This window comes from Anopheles coustani, chromosome 3 (genome assembly GCF_943734705.1).
Source record: "Anopheles coustani chromosome 3, idAnoCousDA_361_x.2, whole genome shotgun sequence".
NCBI classification, from domain to species: domain Eukaryota; kingdom Metazoa; phylum Arthropoda; class Insecta; order Diptera; family Culicidae; genus Anopheles; species Anopheles coustani.
This window is the reverse complement of record NC_071288.1, coordinates 68,181,378-68,202,087: the sequence shown is the minus strand read 5'-3', so window position 1 is coordinate 68,202,087 and position 20,710 is coordinate 68,181,378. Positions and strand designations below refer to the sequence as shown.

The 20,710-nt window shown below is 41.5% G+C and overlaps 1 protein-coding gene across 1 annotated transcript in view; it reads left to right on the top strand.

Moving 5' to 3' along the window:
* The first annotated feature begins 6,923 nt into the window (after nt 1–6,923).
* The window catches only part of LOC131265797 (5-hydroxytryptamine receptor-like), a 65,964-nt gene continuing 52,177 nt past the window's right edge, over nt 6,924–20,710 (top strand). Inside the window, exon 1 of the mRNA XM_058268117.1 lies at nt 6,924–7,752. Within this exon, the coding sequence (XP_058124100.1) occupies nt 6,924–7,752 (829 nt within the window). The remainder of the gene's footprint in view (nt 7,753–20,710) is intronic.

Below are 20,710 nucleotides of genomic sequence, written 5' to 3'. Positions count from 1 at the left end.
AGCAACAAAGTATCGTTATTGGAACTCTCAGTTTCTTACACTCTAGGCCTAGAGTCGTTATGACATAAATTATCTGTTGCCTGAAACCCAATCGATTCTTGTTGTTAAAACTATTTTCAAACTTCTACACTCTAGTTCAAGCGTTTGTTTGTAACGCTTAATCTCAGAATTCTAGCCGTGTTACTTCCGATGTGTTACTTTTAAGTATTCAAGCATGCAATCAACAGATGCTCTTGCACTTCTCCCAAGCCAATCATCACTCATCGTCGAAGGAATAATCGATCAGATTTCAATTTATCTGACCAGAGTCCTGACCAACCCGTTCGCAGGATAGATAAACCACGTTCCAGTCATGGTACGGTTGTCTCGGACTTCCCCTCGTTAGAAAATGTGTTCATTATGTGTTCAAATATTATTACCACCGTCCAGCCGTGGCGCCGAACGTTACCGAGATGGCCACCGCTCGGTAGGGAATCTACCCGGAAGAACGATTGGTTCTACCGACGTCATAAGAAAGCGTTGTGAAGCGTTCCTTTGCATATCTCGGGTCCACCCCCGTGTGCTTGTTCCCGCTTTACCAAAGATTTGTTCGAACAGATCACCGATAAAGCACCATCACTTCGACTATGGACGCCTGGAGATGCGCTGGCTAGCGGAAGAAAACCCGACTGCCGGTGATCTAATTCAAATCGATTCAAATTAAAAGCAAACACATCGAACTCATCACAGCAACTTCCGCCTGCCTGGACCCAGTTTTCTTACCTATCCCTGCTCGGTTTACCCATCAGTTTACCCAGCTGCCACGGTATCTTGCAAGTGTTCCTCCCGGGCCCGGGCTAGATAGTTTAAACTTCAACGATTATCGATCGAGTTTGCGGGTGGATTCTTTGAAAAACATTCCGACGATATTACGACGCAGCAACATTTCTGACACGAGGTACTTTTCGAAATCCAGCATAACGTCCGTATCTGCTTGAACATCGCGGGTGCAGTGATTGGAGTCAACCGTACAAATTGTTTGTCTACTATTAGAATGCGTTCTTCCGCCTAGCTTAACCCGTTTGTTGGTATTGGCTACTGCTGGATTGTGTTGGTTGCATTGTGGTTGAGCTTTAATTAAAACTAGAATGTGGAATGTAAATTTGAACTGAACAATTTGAACATAAAAATATCGTTCAAAAAATGGCTTCCAAACAGAGCGTTCATATACGAGATTGGAAAAACCGTTATGAATCTAAAAATTCAATTACTTTTTATTGCAACTCGAGCCGAAAGCGGTCCGTATAGTTGTTACAATGTAATTATTTTTTGTATACAGTCCACTCTTCAGCATGAGAAGTGATGTATTTTTTCCGGCCCCAAAAAAAAAAAAACAGTAGTGGGATTAATGAAAGCACTTCATCAGCCGTATCAGTGCATCGCTTTTAATCAACTGTTGCTGTTTTGTGTGGGAGAAATGCATCAATTATGCTACGCCAAGCGTGAGGCTTACGTAAATGGGAAAAAAGAAACGTGAATATGTTTTACGAGCTTTTGACGGGAGTGTAATTAAAAATTGTAACACACTCGCATGCATTTCTGGAGAACAGAGTGGAGGAATAAATCGTTGGATGAATCGAATGTATGAAATGTAAAGTAATCGTCTGCTTGAATATGAAAAGTGGAGTGAGTGAAAGGGTGGATGTTTCAAAAGGTATTATACAATGTTTTAAAACTTCTTTACGCTTCTTTAATTTTTAATTGCACCAATCAACTATCCAGAGGATAGGTATTTTTAACAGGATAACATTATATTTGTTTAACTTATGGTAAACTGCAATCCCGAAAAACAACACTCTGTTCATATTATCCAATTTTAATATAAATGGCTTTAAACAATTCTATTCTCTGTAGATGTTTGCAATAGTCAAAAAAGTATGGACAACATACTGAATAAACAGAAGAACAAAGAAACTATACCAATCATTCAAAAAGCATCAACATTATTTGCAGCTTCCACTTTGCACACGAAAACTACAAAAAAATTGGTAATTTGTGAATCATCTGATAGATTTTGGGTTTGTTAATTGGTTTGTTATTTGCTCAGTAAATGGATTTGTTCAGAAAATCGTTTCCACGTCGGTCTAAAATTGCATTCCGAATTCTCCACGATATTACTGGGCAACAATTGAATGAGCAACTTTCCATCCCAGTAGCTTCTGACAAACATCCATCAACGCCTGCTGCACGCCATGCTGTGCGTTTCGGTAAGCTCGTATCACTTTAGCTATCTTTTTTTTGTCCATCATCCTTTCATTGTCGTCTCTGTTCCGACGCAGAAAATCCCAGCTGTCCGGAACACACCGGTATTCGGATGCAACTTTCATCCACTGATCACTGAGTAACGTTTGCGCCGGTTGTACGTTTTCAGCCGGTAAATTGATTCGGCTCGCCTTAGGAGGCTTCCTCCGTTGTGCTCGGAGTCCGATGGAGCAGCACTTGTGTCCGCACCATTGTCAACCAGTTTGCTTGTTCGAAGTTGCTAAAAATCCAACTGTCACTGAAGCAAAGGGACGCACACAAAAAAAAAACGAATCATCCAAATGCCGGCCTGAAAAGGAAGCAACCATAGGAGGCTTTTAAGGCAGCCTCGGAACAAACTTTAATGCCCACAGCATGTTGCCTGCAAATTTAATTAAATTGAAAAATCGTTCACCCGTTTTCGGCAACTGACGGGCGTTCTCTTGTCGACGAACGATGGTGATGATGAAGGCTTTCCGAGTGAAACTTTATGAATCCGGTCGGGTACCGTTTTTTCGGATTTTCATTTTTTTCTCATCTCCTAGATTCTTTTTTTTTTCTTTTTTCGTGTGTGTTTGACTGGTTGCGTGATATTATCGAAACTAATCCTAGATCCAACGCACTCGTCTCTGGCAAATGAATTTGCATTTGCGTGCAAAAGTTTTTTAGGAAAATTTCACTATTTATATTTGTTAATGAAACGATCAAAACATACCATGAACGCATTCTTCTTTGTGAATTAATTTCGCTCCAAATACACAGAGTTCATCAACTCGATGAAAACATCCATTGCACTTACCCATGCCTCGGTAGGATTTTCCAGAAAAAGTTTCCGGGAAAAATCATCTTCTTCTTCTTCTTGGCGTAACGACCTCTTGGTCATGCCTGCCCCCGTTAAGGGCTTACGAGACTTGTTTCCCTGTTGTACGTGGATAGTCAGTCCTCTCGTACAGGGGAGGGTCCGGTCTCGGTTGGGATTCGAACCCACGCCGTCGAGGTGGTGAGCCCCGGCGCTCATGGGCCGATTTTCTAACCGGCGCTACCGCTCGGCTGTCGCGGGAAAAATCATAATTTATTCATTACGTCAGCTTCCTTCCAACTTTGTGACACGAATGGAGCCACGTAAATTTATTTTTTTTGCGTAAATAAAACGTAGTACATTGTTTTATCATTTGTTGTAATGAAAATGACGGTGAATACTTTCCATTACATTTTTTTGTATCGTGTAGAACAGGGATGTCAAACATGCGGCCCGCGGGCCACATGCGGCCCGCAAGAACATTGGGTGCGGCCCGCGACCCCTTTGAAACATTACATCGAAAGATTGGATCCTTGAGTATTGGCTTATAGCAAATAGCAAAATATTTAATGTAATTTTTTTCACGAACTGCGAATTGCAAGAGAACTGAACGAATGTCACAGATTTTTCTAGACAAGTGGATAATTAGTGTTTATAGAAAACAAACGTCATGAACTACAATACCATTCCAAAAAAAAAAAAACACATGCGAAGCAATAAGTTAGCTATTGTAATTATATACCTTTACTTTTCTAAAATCTTTACCAAAATACACAATAGTGTTGAACTGCAACATATATTTCAATAAACTTGATTTGAATTCGTTAAAATTTGGAAAACGACTGAGCAACAAACCCTCTCTTTTACTCAAAATTTGTAAATTTTATAAGAAGTAATATAATATGAAAAAATGTGAAAATGTAAAATATGATTGCCTGTTAAGATAAAACCACATTGATAAGAACATATTTTCATCACTCCAATCAATTATATGGTTTGGCCCGCGAGCCTATTTTGGGAGAAAATGCGGCCCGCGAACCTATTTTGGGAGGAAATGCGGCCCACAAGGTGAAACGAGTTTGACATCACTGGTGTAGAAGGTTTTTGTAATTGATAGTTGGAATTTCAAAAGTATATTTTCATACGTATTATAATAAAAAATTTGTTCGAATCATATTCAGCTTAGGCGGTTTTTCATGTAGCCTTTTAATTACATCAGTTCGTTAATTATGTTTTTATTGTTGGTTTGATTATAATGGATGAATTTATCCTTTTTTACGATTATTATACTATTTTATGACCCTTGAAAATATTATTTAGAGTGTGTTAGAATGAAAAGAGGGTTTTCTAAAGCGTTTGAGCATTTTGGTTTAAAAACATGCAAACTATGCGTGTTAACTACCTCACATTTTTTTGTTAGAAGAAAAGCAACATGTATGCTAATTTTACCTTGCGTAGTTCTAATTGTTTTACTATTCACTTGGCTCATTTAAGTAATCCCGGAAGGTTCAATCACATCAATAGTGTTTAATAATTTAGGAACTAACAAGGGGGCAACATCATTAGCATACATTACAATTATGCCTTGATTTTCTCTCGAGGTCTACAACATGCGTCAGCCTGTCAACTGATATTACTGAGAGGGAATGATAAAGTGTTGAAACAAATGTTTCAAGCAAAAAAAATTAACATAACCACATTAGGCCAAAAGACCTTCGGAATTTCCTTTCATCATTAAATTATTGAATGTTACATTAATGTCGAATTCTAAGAAAACAAACCAGCAAACCGAACATTATAATCAAATCAGTGGGTCCATTTAGATCCCAACACCGTCGTTTAGCGTATTGTTTCTCCGGTTTTCCTCACATCCACACCATTTCCATTTATCTCAATTGATGATATTGCTTGGCTGTGTTAGCGGCAACGGGCCTCTCTCTCTCTCTGTCTCTCTCTTTTACTCCGTTGAAGTAGTCAGTGCCGGAGTGGCCGGAAGCCAACCTCAAGGGAAAGCAATAACGAACCCTAACCCGGCTTGTCGGAAGCCGGCCATACCGAATCCTTTTTTCGAGATTAGGTTTATGGTCGATCCCAGGAGCGTGCACTTAATACGCACGGAAAACCGGATGTCGGCTTCGAACGGGCAGAAAAAAGGGCCGCCCCGGTTCGATTCGACCGATCTACTTGACTTCGTTCCATTAGCATAATCAAATCGAATAAACTAATGAACTCCTTTGGTAGCTTAACACCAGCACCACGTGTCGGTGCCGGTGCCTTGTTCTGCAAAAGAGGAACTACCTCCAGGAAACTACCTCTTGCTTTGATAAATGCGTGAAAGAGGCTCGAAATACTTTTCCCATGATTTTAATGCTGCGGGAAGAGTGGAAAATGGTTTTGGGTGGACTGTGTTAACTTTATCTGAACCGAACAGGTCGTTTTCGATTCTATCATCATTGGTTCATTAAATACTTCCTTGAATTTGATATTGTTCTTTGTGTTTGTAAATTTATCTTGTCATTTTCAACAATGTTTGGATTGTAGACATGCTTTTGCTTTCTGTACAATTTTATTCAAATGCCGATTATTGATTATCGTGTAGGCTGTACAACTGTGTTTTATGATTAGTTTTGATTTCAACTACAATTTTTTTTTTTGAGATTACCACTGTTTTGTTCTAATACCTCCATTGTAGATTACAGACACCTCACGGAAGTTGATACAATTTAAAATGAGTTCCTGTTTTTACATGGTCCTGAATACATTTCGAATTCATATAGTAACAATTAAATCACCGATCATATTTGTAAACTGCTCCAAAATATTATTCACATTACAATATGAAACAAAACAAAAAGATATACAAATAAATTGATTGTTCCTTAAATCAAATCATTTCAAGCACATTTGTTTTTTTTAATGAACTGGTTGGTTGCAATACGTACCAATTAGTTTGTAAGGCATTGTTTTGAACTCGCTAAACTAAAAATAATATTTGCATTGAAATCAATCTATGTGGTACAACTATTAAAATATCATATCAAGTCCAAGGGTAAAAAGTCATTTTCATTTCGGTATGTTTTGTGAAATTGATACCAAAAATGTAAAATGGTATGAAATTGATGTATATATGAAGAATGGAAAAAACAGAAACGAAATGAGCAAAACTAAATTGATAATAGGTTATGTTAACATGTTTCGGGTTTAAATTGACTAATAGCTGTTCACCAACCAATCGTAACTGAACATGAAAATGATCAAGAAACATGAAAGATTTGATAGTTTGTTCGATCCTTTTAGTTTTCATTACTAAAACAACCGTTCACAGTTGTTTATTAATTAAATTATTCGCTTCCCTCTTTCTTACCACAGCATGTATTGCCATCTCACCTACGGCCCATCATCGCGCGTGTACAATGTCGACGGTGAGCAAACCAGCATCAACATCATCGGCCATCAGCAACACCGGACGTTTCATGCCGTCCCAGTTGGCGGCGGGAAATCTCACTAAAAATAGGATTCGTCGCTAAAAATGACAGTGCAACGGTGTATGGAGAGGTTGCGAAGGAGGAAAAACGTGAGTGAGTGAATTACGGTTTTAGGTGAAATTGGAAGTGGAAAAAAGTTTCGTGAAAAGATTATTCAAAGTCGAGCAACAAACAATGTGGAAAATATTTAGTAATATAAGTATGTATAAGTGGTTAGTTTCCGCCGGAAGCTGTTGATAAGTGGGAGTTAAGGTTGCCAAGTGTGCGAAGTTAGTGAAACAGAAGAGTGCTTTCCTGTCCGGTGCATGGGAAAGAACGAAAGTAGCGTGCAGGACATTCGGTGGAACGCATGACAAACTATGGCCTTGACGGACGCTAGACGGCCGACGAAAGAATCACTTGCTTGGACCGCATGGCCATGGTCACGAGGCACCGCCGCGCCTTCCCCGGTGACATATGACCTTCCCCCCACTTCCGGCACGTTCCCCTCGACTGCCATCACTTCGCCGGGATCGGTTTCCTCCTATTCGGTGTTCGGAGGCTCCACCGCCAGCTACACTAGCTCCACCTACGCTTCCCCCAGTGCCACTAGCTCCGCCCGCTCCTTGCTGAGCAGCACGATAGGGACGGGTATCACCACCCCGTCCACTCCTGCCCGATCCGGAAGCCTCGCCTTTTCCGGACACACGTCCACACCGGGGACGCTGGTCGATCAACTGTCACTCGCTTCCGCCGCCACCGCCAACAACGACGATGGCTTCGCCACGTTCAACTCCACCCCAGCGCCAGCGCCCGACAATCTCACCCAGTCCCTCCTGTCCAACTACAGTGCGGTAGCCGCGGACCTTGCCGGTGACATATCAAATGGGTCCTCGCTCTCGACGGCGATGCTCGGCGGCAGCGGGTCCGGCGGGCTCTCCCTCTCCCTGCCCGATCTGCTCGAGGAGGACGAGCTGATGGCGCTGTGGAACTGCACGAACTGTTTTTTGCTCAATTACGGCGCGCCCGGCACCGGCAACGGTTCCGCCAGGTACTACAACGCCACCAACGGCACGGCCGATCCGCGGGACGTGCTGCTGCTGCCGACCGACGACGACGACGCCTTCGCCAGCGAGACGACAATCTATCTGATACGCGTGATCGCGACCGCCATCGTGCTGGGAATCGTCATACTGGCGACCGTTATCGGTAAGTGAGCCGCTGCTCGTGTCACGTGCCGTGGGGTCGAATTCCCCGACGAAGGTGTCGGGCTGGGAAATTGCAGAGCTGCGACGTATGACATTGCCGTCATTATTGTCGGTGGCAATGGGCAACCGTTATTGTGGGGATAACTATCTCGCTGTTGTGTTATTGTGTAACACATTCCGCAAAGTGTTGTCACGTGACATCGGCACTTCCATTTTGTGTATCCCCAAAGGGGAATGGGAAATAGCAATAATTAAAGCACAATGAAAGGACTTTTCATAACACAAGAGAAGCAGCAGAGAAAGTGCAAAAGAAGATAAGTTGGGAAACATCGAATAACAGACAAGGTTTTTTGGATTTTTGAGATTCCAAATGTTACCATTTCGTTGCATTTCTTAGTAAAATGTATTGTAATGAAGTGGTGGTTGCTAAAAGCTCATATAATAATTTAATAAACTAAAATTGTAAATGTACAAACCATGATTGTGAAGTTAAAAGCTTACTGATAAGAACATATTTTCATAAATCCAACCTATTTTGGGAGGAAATGTGGCCCACGAGATCAACTCAGTTTGACATCACTGACTCAAAAAAATTTAAAGTTAGTTAGTAATATCCTTAAATTTTCCTGTTCGTTAATGAGTTTGCTTTCTAAAACAAATCTTAAGGAGAAGTACAGATAAGCTGGCCGAAGTGCAAACTAAAAACAAAAAATACAGAATTATTAAAATTTTTTATTGAATTATCCACAAACATGGTATAATTTTTTGGAAAATAGCTTTTTATCATGATCAACTGTTTTTGCAAATGATTTCAACTGAGATCACGTATAACGATCAAATTTGTTATATTGAACTCAGATCGAATATTAAAAAAGGAAACTTGGATTTCTTTAAATTCAATTGCCTGTTACATTTAAAAAAATGTGGTCACAAAAAGCAACAAAAAATGTGGAGCAAAATAAAATATATGTGCTCTGTTCGTGTTTACAATTCATTTCTGGCAATTCTATTCAAACCTTTTTGACCTTTCAAACGAAAGGCAATACTAAAGGTTTATAACTTTTTCTGTCTGGTTTCAAATGGGTTTATCTCTGATTTAAGTCTTTCTACACTTCTTATTCTAAAGAAGTTTTTTACTAAATAAGACCAAGTGTTTTCCGAACTTTCTTATATAAAAAAGAACTGAAGAGAACTCATTGAAGTGATTGTCTTCAAGTGATTGTCCAAAAGTTATATCTGGAGTTTAGGATTGTTGCACATAAAATTATACAAGAAGTTATGAGTTCAATAAAATATTGTGTTACATGTCGACGGTTAAATTTCATTTAATCTTCTTTATACTGTTTTATTTTGCTGTTGATATTTAGCGCAATAATTGAATATGTGATCACGAGTTTTAATGTCACATGTTTGTTATCCGATTCTTTCTTGAATTTTATTTTTTTGAATTTTGTAAAACCAGCAAGCTCTTATATGATTTTTAGAAATGATTTATGAAATTCTACACTTTAAGCGCTTCAGTTATTTTATACTGAATCAACTTTATACATTATATCAATCTGAAACGTTAGACACATTTCTAGGTAAAACCCTTCAAATCAGATTTAGTCATACGAAAAGCAGATGTAAAACCTCATCTTCTCGCTCGGTGTGATGTTCCCAGCACTTTGCAGCTATTGATTGTCGCCATTGAAAGTCATATTCGCGGGCATATCAAAATTTGATTGAAAATAATCCCCACCTCGTTGTCGCCTTCGGAAGCGTATCGTTCGCTTTCGGATTGACGGGTTGGTTCGCCAAATAAAGAACACGATGTCTCGATGCTGGCTGATGGCAGATGGAGTGGAAATTTTCTATCCATCTGAAAACGTACCCTTCAAGCTCCCGGCGAGCCACTTCTGGAGGGCGAAGCCAGTGAGGGGACGGTGTGATGGACGAATTACTCGTCACTGTTCATCGCACTTCAACCTGGCACTCGCGAGTCCGCGAAACAGATGGCGTCAAGTCGGATGTGGTATACGCAAATGTTTTGGAGGGACAAGAAAGAGGACGCCACAAGATGATGGCCTAACCGTACCTCAGTGTAAGATTCTGGGAAAAAAGAAAAAAAAGGAAGAACCACCGAGTTCATCCGTGTAGGGAGTGGGTGGACTTTACGAGACATCGTGAAAACATTCTCGACATTTCACGTCCTGCGCTGCCGTTCAGCGTCACCCATCAGCTTCAACGTCAATGTCAGTGCCCATTTTTGAGCAACGTCACGCACCACCGACATCACCGTGCGGCCAACACACACACACACACACTGCCGTAGTCGGTCCGGACAGCCAAGTGTCAAGTGAGGTGAGCGCGGTGTATGGTTTTGATATTTATTTCACGAAACGTAACGAAACGACAATGACTTTCGAGGTCGAGCTCCATTGCCCTTCGACGGTGGAAAAGTGTGTGTGTGTGTGTGTGTGTAGCTTTCCTGTTAAAAAAGCGAAGCAAAGTAAGCCGGGGAAGAGTGGCTAAATACGTGACCTAATTCTATAAGGATCTCTCCTTGTTTGAAAAAGTATGGAGAATATTAAACCAAATGGACGTAACGGTGCGACGTCTCTTCCCAAACTATTTTTGGAAAGCAATAAGGAATAAGAACTACTTGTGGTAAAGGACATGTTTGACGTTTAATCTTCACAGGTTCTTTTTCCAAATATCTTCCAACACCAAAAGTGTTCTCCCCATAAAGGCACTCACATGGGAGGCCAATGACTGCGTGATAAGGTTTTATGTTATCATCGTTGAAATCAAATCAAAACGCTTCCATACCTCAGCCCACACCTACTGTTTGAGTTCCATCAATTTCTTTTTAACCGAAACCCAGGGGCGAAGCGCCAACCACAGAGATAGAGCTCGGTGTCAGTTCCTTTCAGGCCAGATGTACATTCGCATGCATGAGGCCTGATTGAGACTCTTATCGCGATTCCTATTTCATGACGTACGGTTGGGGTGGGTTGAAAGAAAACCAGAGGGTAGCTTTTGTGCATGCAAATGACGAATGGTATGGGAATATGTTGCGTCAATTTGGACATTTTTCTTCTCTCCGTTTGACATCTGACATTCCATCAACTCGTTCCGTTTGGCGAGTGAGTGAGTTGATACTTCCGTGTCTGTTTTGGTTAGTCATCGTGTGGAAGCGAGCAGTAACCTCATAACCGTTATCGTGCTGGAGAGGAAAATAGGCTTATGTCCGCACGAACATAATTAGAGTTGATACCGTGGCGTTGGTTAGTACTTTTTCCGCAAAACTTACCTTGTTTTGGATGAGCTCCATCTCTCATCAGTCCTGAGGGAAGCTAGACAACATTCGAGGAAGTAAAAGAAAATTACATTCCGTTTGTTTGCCTAACACTACCTGAAAGTTTCCCCAGGCCAAAATGGGCCTTCCATCGGACGTGCATGTAGTTCGTTTCCCCATGGGAACGGAGGCGCACGCCCGAACCTGCTCGTTAGGCCGTTCCAATGCCAAAGTGCCATTCGTAATCATCTTTGGTTGAGTGAGTGGCCTAAGCACCGGAAAAGCTCGAGCTCGTCCGACGCTTGGGTAATGGCTTGAACAGGAATCAATCGCATCCACGGAAATAAAATGGTTCGCGGAAACACGAACGATTGAGCGGGACGCACTCCATTAAAGGGCAACAAGCGTAACAAAGAATACACAATCCTCTCCTTATGATACTACCTCCGCCGAAGGTTAGATGATGGTCGGCATTTTTCCATCTTTAACCGATTGGATTCGGTACACCGCAAACCTTTAAGAAGAAGGAGTAGAGCACGTTGGTTTAGCAAGATATTTCTAAGAAAAACGTAAACATTATCTCCAAAACAAAACAATTTCTAGCTAATGATAAACTGATTCTGTCAAGGAACATTTTGCCAATCTTTTAAATTATGGAGAAAACAATTAAAGCCGAGGTAATTTAAACCGGTTTCAAAATTCGAAGGAATTAATAAAAATTGACACGAATCGGAAACAAAAGCAATAAACTATAAAAAAACAAGTTAACAAAATTATTGATATGTCAGGTTTAAAAATCAGTTTTAGTTTCAGTTTTTGAAAGTTGCAACAATCACGATATTAAATCACCCAAATATGCTGTCAAAAATATTCAAAAGTCCAAACCAAATTATCTCGAACAATTTTTCTTTAAATAAGCATGTGTAGGACTTGTTCATTCCAGTTCAGATTTTAGTGAAGAGCATAAATTAAATCTCAAATTATTGTTTGAAGCTTAATTTTAGCACAATGGCCCTCAAGAAAAACTGGTTTATTGAAATGTAACTTAAATACAAATACATCCAGGTATCAGATGTAAATGTTAAAAATCTAAATCCAAAATTTTTATTAAGTGCATATTCTCAACATTAAACTCAATATTACAAAGTAAAAACAGGAAAATTAAAAAATATGGTAAGGGAACAAATATGGTTCTCTAACAAATCTGGATATAAATTAATAAACATTCATTCCCCAAATACATTCAGGTATTAGATGTGAAAGTTAAATGTAAAATCAGACTTTTTATTAAGTGCATATTCTCAACAACACATCCCTTTACACACTAAAAATAGGAATATTAACAAATATGGTTAAAAACATTTCCCGAGCGTCATCCTGAGAGGGGTTAAAACGTATACATTTTTATTTTTTCGTGTATTTATGTCTACACTAATGTTTACGGTATATTTTGACAGTTCGAAAGTTCTTTAAATACTTTGATGTTTCTTATTTTAACTTTAATTATTCAATTTCATTTTCCCCACTCCGCCGAACTACCACCATTTTCGATGGAAGGGTTTTTTAAGCTTACCAACTTCGGTTGAAGAAACTTATTCTATTAACCACCGCATTTGAAGTTCGCTGTTCGTCTTTCTCCGGACCTAATAAAGCGTTCGGCCCAAAATCAGTGCTCCCGCATCTCTTGTACTACCGCGTTCCACCTACCCCTCACCCTCAAAACGCGCCGTGGCCGAATACCTCCATTATGGCGCTAAATTAAATTACTTTCCACTTTGCCGGCGTCGGCGTCGGCGGAACGAGTTCGCTTTGCGTGCGGTTGATTGGTTCCGGTCGGTTGGTGGAAGTGGCCAAGAAATACGCAAATACTCCCGCACGGCGGGATGCTGTCTGCTGGTCGTGTGCCACGCGGTGTTGATTTATAATATGGGAACTTTTGGTTGGTTTGAGAGGACTCGTACGATCCAATGCGCGCCCGGTAGTTTCAATTTTTGGGTTGATGTTCTACGCAAGGGCTGAGATAAGATTTTGATGTTTCAACGGGGCCTAAAGTAGGGAGCTTGGGCTGTTGTAGAGGTTCAGGGTGCGCTTTTGTCCACCGGAACCATTCAAGTTCATGCCAGGTTTCTCGGCGTTGATCCTTCGTCGCTATTTTTGTTGCGAGTGAAATCTTGTGTGGCGTCATTCGCCACACGCATCCCGCTCGAGATTTCGGTTTTCCACTTCAGTGGGTGCCGGAATGCGAGCTCCTCCGAGCGCGGCCGAGTTAGCAACCGAGAGGCCTACAAATTGACGATTTATGATGTCTCGAGAAGATACGGTCATGGGCTTTCGTTTCGCGTGCTTCTAACGCCTCGGATTACGTAGGTTCTCACTGTTTGTTGCGCCTAATGGCAAGCCGATCCAATTTGGACATCTTCCCGTTGTTTTGGTGCTTTCCTCCCCGAAACAAACCACGTCAGAAGGCCGTTGATAAATGGCCTAATGGGTACGCCATTTTTGCGGGCACTTTTCGCTCAACCTCAAGCTCACTGAACGAACATAACACGTGAAAGTGGTGTGGAAGAATGAACAAATATGATGTATTGAACAGCAAAGTTTTGAGGGAGGGCAAACAGCCACCGATAGCACAATGAAACAACACTCGTTCCGGCGAGCTTCCGAAAGGCGATGGTGTAAGAAGTTAACCGAAAATAATACCACCGGGTGGAAAATAAATATCCACATTTCGCCCGATATCCGCTCTCGATGGCGCATGATAAATGGCCCTTATAATCGCAATCCATCGCGAAAAATAGGGAAATTATTTATAGCCTCGCTGCGGGGCAACCGCATGACGCATTGCTTCGCGTCGCGTCGTGTTTTGTAAGTGACCATAAGAGTTGCCTTTTTCTTGGTGACCTACCTCTGAACCGACCACTTTTCCAACTGAGCGGAATTTTGTTTATTAAATTAATTTTCGCGCATATTTATGGTGCAAATAAATGACATTTCCTTTCACTTGCAACCACGGGTCACACCACGGTGAATATGGCATTTTCAAGACGAAGAAATTCCATTGCAGAAAGGTCAAATGGAGGAGAACCAACCAAACTGGAAAGAAAGAAAACTGCCTCCATCGAGACGGTAAAACGATGCTATGGGAAACGATTTTCCATTCCAATTTAAAAAGCCGGTTCCTTCGAAACGCTTCATCCAGCGTGGAACCGGATATCGCCCGGGATATATCCTTTCACTAATGCCTCCCCACCACCCCCAGAACAGATGATAAAAGTAATCGACTGTGGAACAAATTGGTTGCACCCGAACAGAAAACTAATCGAGCCAGAAAGCATTTTTGCTAATTTCTTCCTTTTGCAACTTTCAACAAGAATAAAAAACCGGTAACTCTCTTCTAGAAACGTCTGAAAAGCAAGCAACCAAGCAAGCTGCTTGCATTCAGTTGAAATTACGATTCGTGAAGATGAACAAAACGATTCGGGAAGGTACTGCGTGCAAACCAATTTGCTTAATTTGATTACGCTCGTGAATGATGAATGGTTGCTCGCAATTTTGCAAATCGTTCTCCTATTGACGGAAGAACTTTACGGATGGCTTGCGATGGTTCCAAGAACTCGGAGTTATTCAATCATCGGCACGCTTGGGTTTGAATAAACTATTAATTTTCCATACTTTAACTAAATTTTCCTTGTTGTTGTAACAGTTTGTTGCTGTTAATTCTTGTAGTGAAAATTGATTTACTTTTGATGAAAGCAAAACTCAATAAGTAAGTCACTCGATTTTCAAATGAATGATTGATAACTGTTCCACGAATGTGTGGGTTGCATAATTTAAATTACAAAATGGCTCTGTAAAATATTCATCACTGCATCGGAAAAACCCGCCGATGGTTTCGGTTTGCATAAAACCATGTTAAACAGAACACCAAACATCAATTATTTTGTGAATCTCATCAATACGGTCGATTGTACCGCATTTTGTATAAAATACTCGATTTACACTATTTTCATGTTTTGCACATCGCTTTGAACTGTTGTCATAAAAATTTCCCAAAACCATCGTTGCATGTCGGGTTAGATGTTTGTGGTTTATAAAATTTTGTTTCAATTACACGAAGTGTTATGCTCGTTTTCAGAAGGACCAATGCAGAACCATCATGTATCGGAAAACGGGGCAATATGCCCTCTTTTAGTTTACGAAGTTCTCAAATATTTCAATTAAACAAATTCGTTTGTTTAATGATATTTTAAATAAAAGAAGGAAGAGGATAAAGATGGAAATTGAATGTGGATAGCTTTTTAACATTTCCAAAGTGCTAAATGTTGGTAAACTACTGATGAACTAATGTAATCAGAGTTATATTTATGTAGGCAAGTATGAAAGGTTCAAAGGTCAATTCTTCTTTATTATCGTTTCTCTTCACAACGTTGCGACTGTACACATTCCACTTCGATTTGCGACTACTCTGTCACTGGCTATTCGCGGCCTTTTATATCCCACCGCTTGCTCGCTAATTATTCAATTTCTCTCTTTCTCGTACCCTACTCCCACACGGCCCTCCTGACATTACAATCCCCCTGGATTGGCCCATGGCTTAATCAGATCGAACGCCGTAGTAGTTCTTATCGGCCCTTCATTTTCATGATTCAACTTCATTACCTCACATCGATCGTTCATCATGATCTTCGTAATCTTATAGGGTCCTAGGAACTTTCCTTTAACCTTCCTACCGACACCGAATTGGGTGACTGGTATCGCTACGACATCTCCTACCTTGTATTTCCGATTTGGTTTACGCCGCAAATTGTATGCGATGCGATTTTCCTGCTGTATAGCCTCTATACCTTGGCAAGCTACTTTGCGCAACTCCGATCGTTCTTTTACAAAATCATCCTGTAATTCCTCTTGTAAAATTTCGCGTACTACAATATCTCCTTTCGATCTCATTTTGACTCCCGTTAATAATTCGAACGGTGTCATCCGAATGGCGCGCTGCCAACTATTATTGATTGCTATCTGGACCTCATTGACAAATTTAAACCACGTTTCTGGATTCTCAACCGACAACTTTGCTAACGCTGGAATGATTACACGGTGAATTCTTTCCACCTGCCCATTTCCTCGAGGAACCCCTGTTGCGATCCTGTGTATCTCTATGTTTCGTTCGCTGCAATATTTCTCAAACACTCCTGAAGTGAACGCTGCGCCACGATCGCAAATAATTCTGCGCGGGTCACCAAAAAGATCGGACACCGCCGTAAGTTTTTTGATCACTTCTTCTGCATTTGTTGTCTTTGTCGGGAACAACCAAACATACTTTGTGAATGCATCAATCACCGTGAATATATAATTGTACGCTTTACGTGTCGATGGCATAGGGCCTAAATGATCAATATGAAATGTGTCAAGTGGGACCTCACCCTTCGGAATGGGATGAAGCTCACCCTCGCGTTTCCCTCGCTTCCGTTCATTTACTATACACCTGACGCAATTCTCTATGCACTCCTTGATCTTCTCTTCCATGCTTGGAATATGATATTCTGAATCCAATCGTTCCTTCGTCTTTTTTATCCCAAAGTGCCCCTGTTCGTGTGCTTCTCTTATAATAGACATTTGAATCGCCTTCGGTACTACCAGCTTCATCTTCCCTTCTTGTTCTTTGTATAGTATTCCATTGGATAGACGGAAAGATTCAGACTTATCTCCTCGCTCTATGGACTCCCTAATTTTCATTATTTCATCATCCTTTTCCTGCGCCTTAACAATCCTCTCGGATACTGCGACTGATATTCTCAGGACATTCGTTCGAGATAGCGCGTCTACATGCTTCATCTGTTCTGCAGGTCGATGTTCTATCTCATATTCATACTTGGACAATGTTACCAGCCATCTTGCCGTTCTAGCATTGATCGTCTTTGCTGCTATAGATTGTTTGAATGCGATACAATCAGTGATAATCTTGAATTTGTTACCTAGCAAATAACATCGAAACTTTTTAACAGACTCTACTACCGCCAATGATTCCAACTCGAAAGAATGATAATTCTTTTCGGCTTGATTTGTTAATCTACTATAATAGTAACATGGATGTGGTTTACTATCTCCTTCCTCGTATTGCATCAACATTCCTGCTATTCCTTCTTTACACGCATCGGTATGCACTTCGGTGCTACGCCCAGTTTTGAAGATGAGTAACACTGGATATTCCGTCAACTTGGCCTTAATCATGTCAAATGCTTGAAGCGCCTCTTTGTCAAACTTGAATGCTGCCTCCTTCTTTAACAGTAACGACACTGGTCGCATAATTTTTGAAAAGTTAGGAATGAACTTCCTGAAGTAACTGGCCAAACCATAAAACCTTTGCACCTGCTTAACCGTTCTAGGAACTGGGAATCTCTTCATCTTTTCTACTTTCTGCGGTGATGGTTCAATCCGCCCGTTGTAAATCGTAAGTCCCAAATATTCTACTCTTCGTTGTAGAAATGTACACTTCTTCCAATTGATTTCCAATCCTGCTTTTTCCGTGGCTCTTAACACTTTTTGCAAACGTAGCAATCCTTCTTCTTCATCACTCGACGGTATAATGATGTCATCCACGAACATGAGCATTACGCCTTCCTGCACCAAACTGCGCAACGCCTCCCCGATGAAACGGCAGAATGCACTCCCGCTCACGCATAAGCCAAACGGTGCTCGTGTGAACTCGTACTGTCCATCCGCTGTGACGAAGGCTGTGTATTGACGACTTTCCTCGGCTACTTTCACATGAAAATATGAATTTTTTAGATCGAGTGTTGTGTATACGCGCGCATCCGCTAATTGATCCACTTGGTCTTCCAAATTCGGCATCGGGTATTGATCACGAATTATTTTTTTATTTATCGCGCGATAGTCGATGCATACCCGATAGGATCCGTCTTTCTTCGGGACCACGACGACCGCGCTAGAATACGGGCTGAACGATGGCCTAACAATTCCATCCCGCATCCACTCACTCACTTGCTCCTTCACGATTTGCTTCTCCAACGGAGCCAATCGGCGGGGTTGCGTACATACGATTTCGTTGTCCGTCAAATTAATCTTCATTTCGTTTACGATTTCTTCGACTTCACATCCATTGTTCTCTTGACTGTTAACACCGTAACTCGCCACAATTTCTTCCACTTTCTGGCGATACTTCGGAGGAACGTTCAATTCCTCATTTAGTTCGTCGCACACTATGTGATGTATCCACAAGTCTTTTTCGCTATTTGTTTCCACATTTGCATTGTCTTCCATTATTTCGACCTGTCCATTAGTGATCCTATAGTTTACCCGTTCGAGCGTATCGATTCCGATTAACACCGGGCTATCGATTGCCGATTTGGGTACTACTAGGAATCTGACTAATCGCGTAGTTTTGCCGATGACCACCTCACAGCTTAATTCGCCGTACACTTGCTCGCGCTGTCCACCATAGCCACGAACCATTTGTTGGCTGTTTCTTACCTTCTGTTGCACGCTTGGTTCCAGCTTTTCACAGAAGTCCTGCCGTACCAGCGAAACATCGCTTCCCGTGTCGACCATGGCTTGCGTGCGCACATTACCCAACTCCACGTCGACGGTCGGACAGCGAGTTCTGATGAAATTAACTTTGGCTGGTCGCGACACTGCCATTGGACAACGAGGTGCTATGTGTCCGGCTTCACCACACTTGAAGCATTTCACTTGAAGCAGGTCACTTCCACGATTTTGTTTTGTGCATTCTTTTGCACGGTGACCGTGCGCGTTGCACTTGAAACACTTCGGGCCGTTGTTTTTTATGGGACAGTGGGCAAGCTGGTGTTCCACACTTCCACAGTTGAAACAGTTTTTTTTTTCGTTTCCCCCAGCCTCGCGGGTACTCCCTCTCTTGCTGTGGGCGCGTTCCATGCAAATCAATTTTTGCTTCAATTCCGCTACTGTTTTTGCCTCGTACAGCATTACTCGTCTTGCGGTGTCCTCTGTTACACCGTCGACAATATATTCACAAATGCTTTGCTCGTCCATATCAGAATACTTAGCAATTTTCTGCACGGCGTACACGTATTCCAACACGGACTCGTGCTTCATCTTCCGTCGGTTTGTGAGCTTACGATGAATGTCGGATGCTCGCACCATCGGTCCGAATTCGTTTATCAGTTCCGCTTTTATTTTTTGATATGATATGTTACCGCGCAACGTGTTTATGAAACTTCGAGCCGCTCCTATCACCTTTTTACGGCACATTACTCGTCGCTGCTCCGAATTCCAGCCGGCCATATCCGCCACGTCTTCAAAGTGCTGGAACCATACCCTGACGTCGGCATCGGGATCTGCACCATACGTGTCGATTCCGTCTTCCACGTCGCGGAACGTGAAGACTTGGTGGACCTTCTGTACGCCTGTACAAACACTGATCACATCACTGTCTTCACCTGCCGTCGCATCCGGCTCCACCGCGTCTTGATAAGCACTTCCGACAGTTCCATTTAGGTCTCGGTCGCGCATGTCTTGGCTCACTATTCGCTGTGCCATCTCCTCCTTGGTACCCGAGGTCGGTAATCCGCGCGCGACGCACATTTTTGATAATCCCGATCGTGTGTGGTCCTCCACGAGCTGCAACACTTTCTCTTCCTCTGTCATTTTCCTACTTTTACTCTCTTGTCTTACTGCAACTGTCCAACTTTAAAACCTCACCACTTCACAACTTTTCAACTTCACACACTTGACAACTTAAGCTTCACCAAAATGGGAGGTTTTACAACTTAAACTCTTCACAACTTTAACTTTTTCGCCGTTCACCTCCTATCCTATCCCGGTCGAGCCCCCATGTAGGCAAGTATGAAAGGTTCAAAGGTCAATTCTTCTTTATTATCGTTTCTCTTCACAACGTTGCGACTGTACACATTCCACTTCGATTTGCGACTACTCTGTCACTGGCTATTCGCGGCCTTTTATATCCCACCGCTTGCTCGCTAATTATTCAATTTCTCTCTTTCTCGTACCCTACTCCCACATTTATTTGTTTTATTGCAGTTTTTCTTGATGTCTAAGCTTAACATCAATTTAATTGTAATTCTTGATAGATATACTCTGGAAATTCTATAATGTTTTTACTTAACGGATGTGTAAAAGCTTTTTTTTTAAGTAAATCACAAGCTGCCCGAAACGGCATTTGTAAAGTGAATTTCAGTAGTATTTAATGGATCTATTAGGTGGTTCCATTAATTAATCATACTTTCACTGGGCAGCGCGAACATTACGGAGGACTATTTTACATATGTTTTAAAATAATAACAGGAGTTAAAAGAAGAGAAAAATTCACATTGTTTTATATTGGAATTTTTTTTAAATTTGAGAAAAAAAATTTCACAAAAGTTGCACAGTGCACAATTTTCCCGTTTTCCCCTTCGCTGGTGCAATATTTTAGTTTGCCAGCAACTTGTTTGACTTTGTCATGGGATTTTCGCATGGGAATAGAGCATATTTTCCAAGGGTAGCATCATATTGTTCCAGGAAAACAAACAGTGGCGCATACGCAAACACACAACGTACAAAAACAAAACAACAATTCAAACATCGCAATTCCCCGAACATTTGAGCTTCTCGCTGTTTCGATAGGCAGAATAGGGCCAAAAAGTCAAACGCCATGTCGCGATGCGTAGGGGAATGGATTGCA